General features: G+C 41.5%; 1 protein-coding gene across 1 annotated transcript; it reads left to right on the forward strand.

Moving 5' to 3' along the window:
- Window positions 1-8524: 8524 nt before the first annotated feature.
- Window positions 8525-9781, forward strand: LOC308267578 (STE20-related kinase adapter protein beta-like; the record flags this gene model as incomplete). Its single annotated transcript, XM_080702398.1, has 1 exon — window positions 8525-9781. The coding sequence occupies one exon, from the start codon at window positions 8525-8527 to the stop codon at window positions 9779-9781; it is 1257 nt and encodes a 418-aa protein (XP_080558524.1).
- Window positions 9782-10468: the final 687 nt, after the last annotated feature.

Genomic DNA, 10468 nt, shown 5'->3' on the forward strand with positions numbered 1-10468 from the left:
TTTGGTGATAAACAAAGAAATTGGCTTGTGAGGTACTTTCCCCCCTCTTGCCCCTCCATGTATATGAAAAGAGAAGTAATAATCTCGAATTCTATGGCAGCAGATAGTCTATGACTGCTCCACAATTTCATATGGAACATTCCTGCTGGCTGCTGTGGGGTAGCTATCTATTATGCTTTGTCTGTTTAGCAGCCATTTTCTCCTATTCCTCTGTGTGTGTGTGTGTGTGTGTGTGTGTGTGTGTGTGTGTGTGTGTACGCGTGGTACTAAGGATTGAATCCAGAGGCATACTACCTTTGAGCTATAATTCCAGCCCTTCTTTAAAACTTATTTTGCTTGGAAACACAGTCTCATTAGGTTGCTGAAAGTTTTGCTATGTTGTTGAAGCTCTCTTCTAACTTGAGATTATCCTGTCTCAGCTTCTCAACTACTGGGATTATAGGCATGCACCACCAAGCCCTACTTATTTCTCCCTATTTCAACAATTCCTAATTTCTCATGGGAAATTATACACTCTCATATTTAGGCACATGAATTAGCTGAAACAAATCTCAGTCCGTGTTTTAAGATTGGGCACTAGAATTAAAAAGAATCATCATTAATTCTGTATATATTACTGAGTGTTTTCTTATGCGAGTCCTGAGTGCCAGGGATAGAGGAATAAATATCAGAAGTAAAAAAGACTCTAGTTCCTTATAGGAGGAGTCAACCTATGGGGTGTGTGTGTGTGTGTGTTTTTATGAGTGTGTGTATGTGTGTGTTGTTGTTGTTACTATTGTTGTTGTTTACCCCCTTCTAGGTGGGCCTGCCTGAAACTGAGTCAAGACATAGGAAGAGCACAGCTGAGAGACGGGTTCACTGGGAGGAGAATTCTTTTGAGCACCTGACTCCAGCAAGTCTAAAGCCCAGTATACTTGAAGAGTTTCCCACTACCTGCATCATCAATGCCTTTTTCCTCAATGGATTTGTGTCGGTTTTTGTCCTTTGCTTTCCAAAGAATCCTGACTGCACTGCCTATGAGGGATGAGGTAGAATTGCATGAAGTCATGTCTATAAAGCACGCCATATAAGCTAGCTGCTGTGATAGTTTCATTTGCACATCAGCACAAATTGTAGGAAATCAAGTGAACACTGTTCTACTGGAGATGATCAGGAAGAAGTGGGAACAGAGCCTTCCTTGAATTTTAACTAAGGACCTCCCAAAACTGCCAACCCCACCGTTTTACAGAATGTTTTACCTTAATTGCCTCCCAAACAGAACAAAGAACCCGGAGTATAAATACCACAGAATAGAGATGTCCTCTTTTAGTGCCCAAAGTGGCCTAGTAGGTAAGGTTGCAAAGTAATTCCTAAGTGACTCCATGTTTAAGAAAGCCTCAACACACCCGCGCTTCAAACTATTTGCCAAGGATATTAATTTTCATCTTGAAGGCAATCATTTACTCATTGGATCTAGGAGATATGAAGAGATTAAAACTTTCATCCGCACATTCAATTATTCATCAGCCCACCTTTTCTTTAAGATTTAGAGCATCTTAGTGGATGCCAGCTAATAGAGAAAATCCATGCAGGATATGAGTGATCTGCAGTGAGGCTCAGAAGTCTTACACTAAAGTTATTTGTTAAGACAGTCCTCAGCCGGGTGTGGTGGTGCATGCTTGTAATCCCAGCATTTGGGAGGCTTAGGCAGGAGTATCTGGGTTTGGACAACCTCAGCTACTCAGTGAGGCCCTTTGCAACTCAGTGAGACCCTGCATCAAATAAAGAATCAAAAATAGGGCTGGAGGTGTAGCTTGGAGATACAATGCCCCTGGGTTCCATCCCCAGTACGGTAAAAAAAAAAAAAAAAAAAAGACAGTCCTCAAACTTTAATCAAGATACTTAGCTAACATATGTAACAACTGTCACAAGAATTGGTTCATTTCTCAGAATCACTCTCGGGGAAATATATGTCCTTATTCTTATCAGGAAAGTTGGTTTCAGTAACCCCAAATCAGCAGATCACAAAGAACATAATTTAAATACTTATCCAGTCATCTTACTTTCTGTGTGCTACAGGTACCTCATGTATTGGCTTGAACCATACCCTCTCATTCCCAGTAGACAAAATAGACATCAGTCTTCCCTACTTCCCTTTACCAAGGCAAATCTGGCTGTACCTTATTTTTTTTTTAATCCAAGCTGTGCAGTTAACACAGTGGCTACACAGCGATTGAACGATAAATAACTACTGGATACACATGGAATCTTTGGGAGAGGGCTTGTGGAAATACCTGAGTTTGGGAGAATGTAAGCATGAATTATAAAGACAGAATCTAAAAGGAATAGATGGGAATGGGAGTGGCAGATACTATAAACAGGTGGAAAATCAGTGAGGTAGTGATTTGAAACTGCCTTGCTGATATGGACAAGAGATTGCCCAGGGAGAGGCACTGCCGGATGCTTAGGAAACCCCAAGGTGCTCTCAGGTGTAATTACAAACATATGAATGTACAAGGTTAGGTGCCAGTGAGCTGGGGCATCATGGCTCATCACAAAGAAAAATTAGTTTTGCCATGATGGCCTCTCTGTGCCCAGCAAAGGATAGCTGTAGTGGCACCTTCCATGGTCTGTGTGGGGGCCCCCATAATTAAAAGGTTGAATTAGTCATGTAAACAAATTATCATGAACAAAGGGGTTTACAAATGCTGGCTAATTAGTTTAAACTCCCCAAAGCTTTCCACTGTTTTTAATTCAATAACACAGTGTAAATTCTCCAGTTAGAAAAAGTCTAATAGGAATTGGCAGAAAACTAAATAATTGATATTGTCAGCAACCGCCGCAGCTAGAGCTCCAGTGTTATTGTTTGCCAGTGATTTCCAGAGAGGATAAAGCATGAAGTTTAATGAATTAACAATATAAGCCGTAGACAGCTGGTGCTCAACAGCCTCTCCATAGGCTCAGCCCCTCGTTGAGAAAAATCCTAAAGTATATATAAATAGACATACCTCTGGCTCGGATTATAATAAAGCATATCATAGCAACCAGTGCCTTAATGATGGGCTTGGAAACAGTAATGAACTAGCTCTGTGGCTTCAGCAAGTCCTTCGCTATCCCTGAGCCTTGGAATCACATGAATTTACTATTACTCTTTTGTAATTTTTATTTGTTTTTGATTGACACATCATAATTGTAGGCATTAATGGGGTACAGGATGATATTTCAATCCATGAGTACAATGTCTAATGATCAGGTCAGGGTAATTGGCATATCCATCACGTCAAACATTTATCATTTCTTTGTATTGAGAAGATTTAAAATTATTTCCACTAGCTATTTTGAAAGACACAATTAATTGTCATCAACCATCGTCAACCCTACAAGTTATTCCTCTTATCCAATTGCATTTAAGTTTTGCCTTAATTGTCCTAAAGTAATAAACAATGCTTGGTTTTAAAAGTCATAAAAACCAAAGTATTATCGTTAAAAATAGCAGATTCTTACCCAATCCAATGGAAACAACCATTTCTAACATGTGGAGATATTTAGTTTTTGTAAATAAGAGCTATCTGTTAGTTATATATAGTCAGGATTGAACCCAGAGGCATTCTACCTCTGACCTACATTCCTGGAACTTTTTTTCTTTTTAAACGGGGTCTTACTAAGTTACCGAGGGTCTTGCTAAATTGCTAAGGCTGTCCTCAAACCTGTGATTCTTCTGTCTTAGCCTCCTAAATACTGGGATTACAGGCATGTGCCCATTAGTTACTTTTAAGATACAATTTAGTAACCTTCAATTTTGATAGAGGAGGATTTTAGGTTTTCTTTCCCTCATCTTCTTTTTTCAATGCAACTACATATTATAGGTTTTATTAAATCCATATTTAGCAGTTTTAATATTAATACTTATAATTATCATTGCTCAGCAGAATCATATATTGTAACTATCTTTTCCTCTCTCTCTCTCTCTCTCTCTCTCTCTCTCTCTCTCTCTCTCTCTCTCTCTCTCTCTGTTTCTTGGGTTTGAGCACAGGTGTATTTTACCTCCAAGCTATTTTATTTTATATATATTTTTTTTATTTGCAACAAGGTTTCACTAAATTACAGAGAGCCTTGCTAAATTGCTGAGGCTAGCCTCAAACATGCAATCCTCCTGTCCCAGCTTCTCAAGTACTGGGATTACAGGTGTGTGCCACCACACCCGCCTCACCTTTTCTTATGATCATGTTTCCCCTTCGTATGCAATATTTGTTTTAAGAATTTTTTATTAAGACCAAGATGTTCCACACTCTAGCACACTTCTGAGCTATCCCTCTTCCTCGTTCTTACAACCTCTAATATTCTCATTTGTTTTCCTGAGATATACTTCAGAACCTTTCCCCTATTCAACTTTAGCCGCTGCCATTGTGAACTCAACCATGGCTATTCTCCTGAGAATCCATTACGTTGGTTGTGCTAAATATGCTTCTATCCATAGTTGAAAAAGGGTTTGGCTCTATCTAAAATTTGAGATGAGATACAATTTTCTATCCAGTGTTTGAAGGGGTAACTCCACTGTCTTTTGCTTTCCAAGATTTCATTTTAGAAATCTGAGGCCTTTGCTTTGCTTGGTCCTTGGTCCTCTGGAAGCTTTTAAAGTTATCCCTTCCAATCTGTTTGCTCTGAATCTTTGTGATTATCTGCCTTCTGGGTCCTGTCATTTTAGAAAGTTTGTCGCATTATTTCTCTGATCAATTCCTCTGCACAACTTTCTGTATTTTGTATTTCTTGAATTCTTTGATTATTTCATCTCTTGGGTTGGTTCCTCCATTTCTTATATTTTATTTTCTGTTTTTTATCTTTTTCTTTTTGCCTTTCTATAATTTTCTATATTGCATTATCCAGCTCTCTTTGTTTACAACTGAATTTTTAAGTTTAATTATGTATTTTTGGATTCTGCATCAATGGATTCTACCAACTGTACATGAAAAACATGGAGGAATCCAGGCATGGTGGTACACACCTGTAATCCTAGTACTTGGGAGATGAGCCAGCAGGATCACAAGTTCAAGGCCAGCCTCAACAGGTTAGTGAGAACTTCAGCAACTTAGCAAGACCCTGTTTCAAAATTAAAAATAAAGAAGGGCTAGTGGTATATGTCAGAGGTAGAGTGGTTTGGATTCAACTACTAGTACAAAAAAAAGCACATCTATATTGAGCATGTACAGACATATTTTTCTTGTCCTTCTTTCAATAACATAGTATAATAATTATTTAATAACTTTAATAGTGTTAGGTATGATATATAATCTAGAGATAATTTAAAATATACAAGAGTGTGGGAATAGGCTATATGCAAACACTATATCATTTGATTTAAGAGACTTGAGCACCACAGACTTTGGAATGCACAAAGGTCCCTATTCTCTGGATACGAAGAGACAGCTGGATAGTCTTTGAAGGTTTTCTACTTCCTTAATTATTTTCCTAATTCTTTTGACTTTGTTTTTTTTTTTCCCAGTTTTTGATTTTGCATATAGGAACTTTCTCTAAAAATCTATTGATCCATAACCACTTGTTTGTATTTAAGGATGAGACACTGAAAAGCAGGTTTGAGTTGAGAGCACATAGATGAACCTTTTCCACTGGAACACATTGCTACTGAGGAGCACTGAATTTTTGCTGGGAAACTTCTTCCATCCGCACACACATATTGATATTTATGTATCCTTCCTCTGGAAAAAAATTAAGAAAAGAGACTTGATTCTATTCTTTGGGTTTATGCGTCTAGATGCTAGCATCTTAATGACACTGAGAGAGAAAAAACTGATTGGTTTCATTTGGAGAGGCTTCATTCTGTTCACCAGCTGCCCACCTCTGCATCAGCGACTTCCAATCCTGAAGCATTTCTGGTTCAGTTTTCCAGGGAAGATGGTTGTGTGCACCAGTGAGCATGCCTTCCTCTAAGCACATGAGGAAGGGACTCTTTTCTTTTTTTCTCTTGTAGTACTGGGGGTGGAACCCAGGGGCATTCTACCTCCAAGCTACATCCCAACCCTATTTTTTAGTCTTTATTTTATTTTATTTTATTTTATTTTATTTGGTGGTACTGGGGTTCCTGGAAACCCTTCTATCTCCGGGCTACACTCTCAGACTTATTTTATGATTTTATTTGGAAACAGTCTCTTAAGCCAGCGTGGCTGGCTTTGAACCTGCGTGATCCTCCTGTCTCCGCCTCCCAAGTGCAGGGATTACAAGTGTGCGCCACCACGCCCAGCCTTTATTCTTTATTTTAAAACAGGGTCACACAGCTGGGCATGGTGGTGCACATTTGTAATCCCCGCACTTGGAAGGCAGAGACAGGAGGATTGTGCAGGTTCGAAGCCAACCACACGCACTGGCTTAGGAGACCCTGTTTCCAAATAAAAATGTAAAAATAGGTCTGGGAGTGTAGCCCAGAGGTAGAAGGGCTTCCAGGAACCCCAGTACCACCAAAAAAAATTAAAAATAAAAATTATAAATAACAGGGTCACACTAAATTGTGAAGGGCCTCACTAAGTAGTTGAGGCTGGCCACAAACATACAATTCTCCTGTCTCAGCCTCCCCACCACTGGGATTATAAGTATGTGCCACTATACCCATCTGGGAAGGTACTCTTAAAGCATCAGGTGACTTCCAATACTTTGTCTTCATGATATTCAATGAAAAAGGCTGGCTTTCCTTGATAGGCATCTCCCCTTCCATTTTCATGGATGTTCCCTTCTTCAAGAATGAAGAGTTAGACTTCCGGGAAGATGGCGACTGAGAAAGCGGGGCTTAAGAGCCCCGCTAACAACCAATCTCCATTACCACAAAATCAGCACCTTTCATAGCCAGAAAACACCATCACCAGAGAAACAAAAAAAATCACCAGGCTCCAGAGAGAAAGCGGACTGAGAACAGAGCTCACAGCCACAGAGGAGAAAACCGGCCTCACGCCCGAGACCGTGGCAGCAGCGCCATACTGCCAGCGGCAAATAAATCTCTTATGTTTAAGAGATTGAAAATTCCTTGGAGAGACTTCCGGGAAGATGGTGACCGAGAAAAGCGGGGCTTAAGAGCCCCGCTAACAACCAATCTCCATTACCACAAAATCAGCGCCTTTCATAGCCAGAAAACACCATCACCAGAGAAACAAAAAAAATCACCAGCTCCAGAAAGAAAGCAGACTGAGAACAGAGCTCAGAGCCACAGAGGAGAAAACCTGCCTCACGCCCGAGGACGCGGCAGCAGCGACATACTGCCTGCGGCAGCGGCAAATTCACCAGACGGCTACAGCAAGCCGAGGTGAGCCGCTGCGGAACAGCCAGGCGGGATTTCTCACCGCAGGTAAAATCTAAAGCTCCCAGTGGCTGAGCTCAGCACACGCCGCAGGGATTCAGAGTGGAAATCAAAACCAAGAAGAATTACGCCAGCCTCACGGCCGAGGGCATGGCAACGGCGCCATATTGCCACCAGCGGCAGCAGCAGAGAATTCACCGAATCCAGTACAGCTACATCTGCGTACTCAAGAACAGTGAGTCAAATTGCGGGCCACAGAGAAATCCCAGTACTCTACTCCCTGGGACTTGACCCAGTGGGGGAGGGGCGGTGGCAGAGATATCACACCATAGGAGAACGTGCAACCTGGCACCACCCACAGTCTAAAGCAGCCTCTATCGACTCTCTGGGTCGGAGACTCTGTTATACAACCCAGTAAAGGACTAGTGGGGCCAGAGATACTACTGACTCAAGATCCAGAACACCTTAAGTGAAGTCATAGTGACCCAAGGGAAGAACCCAGAGAAGGCACAAACTTCCTAAATCATGGGAAAGAGGAATAATACTGGAGCAATGAATGCCCACAACCCCACAACATCAGAACCCGATAAAACAGAAAATCAGAGATTTCTAGAAGATCAAATCAGGAAAATAACTGTAGAAATAATAGAGGTGCTTCGAAAAGAACTCAGAGAGAGCCAAAAAGAGATAAAGGATGCAATTAATGAAGTAAAGGCCTCAATTCAAAGCATGAACAACCGATTAGACCACATGGAGAACAGAATCTCGCTCTTAGAAGATGATCATTCCAAAAATGAACGCATAGTTTCTAATCTAGGAAAAAATATCCGACAGCAGGGAATCTGATATTGAAGAAATATGGGCCCATTTTAAGAGAGCTAACCTAAGAATAATTGGAATAGAGTAGGAAAAAGAAAGTGAAACCAAAGGGATCAACAATCTCGGGGAGAGAGGCGGGACCCGGCCGGGGTGGGGCGCGGCGCGTCGTGGCCGGCGGGCTGCCCCCGGCGGGCAGAGCTCCAGGGCTCGGCCGAGTGGTGGCCGCCGCTCTGCTGTGTCTCACCGCCTGCGCTGGGAGCCGGCCTAGCGCGCTCGCCTCGCCGCTCTGCAGCCCCGGCAGCCTGAGGAGTCGCTGGCCGTGGTCGCCGCCAGGTAGGATATTTCTGCATCTTGAAAGGAAGATAAATCATAAGTCTCCTATGGAATAGATGGATTTTTCTCCTTTCTGTGAACTAAAGCGATTCAATGTCTCTTTTGGATTGTTTCTGTACTTCAAGAACACAAGTGGAATCACTCAGACCTGAAAAACAGTCTGAAACCAGTGTCCACCAACATTTGGTCAGTGAGCCAGCCCTTTCCTGGACACCACCATCTACCAGAGCCAGGGGAGTGATATGTTCCACCAGTGTTTCTCACTATGAACTGCAAGTGGAAATAGGAAGAGGATTTGACAATTTGACTTCTGTCCATCTTGCACGGCATACTCCTACAGGAACACTAGTAACTATAAAAATTACAAATCTGGAACATTGCACTGAAGACCGCCTAAAAGCTTTACAGAAAGCAGTAATTCTATCCCACTTTTTCCGGCACCCTAATATTACAACTTACTGGACAGTGTTCACTGTTGGCACCTGGCTTTGGGTTATTTCTCCATTTATGGCTTATGGCTCAGCAAGTCAGCTGTTAAAGACATACTTTCCCGAAGGAATGAGCGAAACCTTAATAAGAAACATTCTCTTTGGAGCAGTGCGCGGGTTGAACTATCCACACCAAAATGGCTGTATTCATAGGAGTATTAAAGCCAGCCATATCCTCATTTCTGGTGATGGCCTGGTGACCCTCTCTGGCCTGTCCCATCTGCATAGTTTGGTTAAGCACGGACAGAGGCATAGGGCTGTGTTTGATTTTCCACAGTTCAGCACGTCAGTGCAGCCGTGGCTGAGTCCAGAACTACTGAGACAGGATTTACATGGATATAATGTGAAGTCAGATATTTACAGTGTTGGGATTACAGCATGTGAATTAGCCAGTGGGCAGGTGCCATTTCAAGACATGCATAGAACTCAGATGCTTTTACAGAAACTGAAAGGTCCTCCATATAGCCCATTGGATATAAGCATTTTCCCTCAATCAGACTCTAGAATGAAGAATTCCCGATCAGGCATAGACTCTGGGATTGGAGAAAGTGTGCTTGTCTCTAGTGGAACTCACACAGTTAATAATGACCGATTGCACACACCATCCTCAAAAGACTTTTCTCCTGCCTTCTTTAGCTTGGTTCAGCTTTGTTTACAGCAAGATCCTGAGAAAAGGCCATCAGCAAGCAGTTTATTGTCCCATGCGTTCTTCAAACAGATGAAAGAAGAAAGCCAGGATTCGATACTCTCACTGTTGCCTCCTGCTTATAACAAGCCATCAGTAACACTGCCTTCAGTGTTGCCCTGGACTGAGCCAGAATGTGATTTTCCTGATGAAAAAGACTCATACTGGGAATTCTAGGGCTGCCAAGTCATTTTAAATCCTGTGTACTTGACCCTCCTTGCTGCTTTTTTTCCTGTTTTGCTAGGGATAAGAACCAGAATTCTACCTGAAAATACAGTTGGTGCACTGGAGAATCTGTCACTTAAAAACCACTCTTCATTGGGCATGTGTTTATCACCTCTCTACTTAGATCAGAGTACTTTTACTACTCCAGGGAAACATCACATTTATTAATCTAGTTACAGTTACTGTCATCCAGTCTGGAAAGTCTTGATTTTTTTTCCCCCCAAGCTGTGACTAACTCCTATCTTGATCTCTCAGTATAAATTTTTGAGCCAGTTTTTGACATTTTGCTGTCTGCTTGAGCCCTCAGAGGACAGTGCTTCCAAGCACATCTTTGTCTTCCACATTTTCCAGCCTTTTTGATCAGCTATTGTTAGACCAATAGGCTAGTTTATCCTGGCACTAAACCCCTATTTGGAGAAGGAAAAATGTCTTTCTCCTTTTTCTTTGTTAAAACATAGTAACATCAAACTGAGCCTCACTCTTGTTAAATGATTCACTTGAAATATATAGAGAAATTGCTTTTTTTAAAAAAAACAGGGGGGCTAATTAAAGTAACACATTTTTATCTATGTAAATTATAAATTCATGCATCCCATTGGGAGCTCAATAAAGATTTATTGAATCGAAAAAAAAAAAAAA

The sequence above is a fragment of the Muscardinus avellanarius genome, assembly GCF_963383645.1.
Source record: "Muscardinus avellanarius genome assembly, chromosome: 10".
Lineage (NCBI taxonomy): Eukaryota > Metazoa > Chordata > Mammalia > Rodentia > Gliridae > Muscardinus > Muscardinus avellanarius.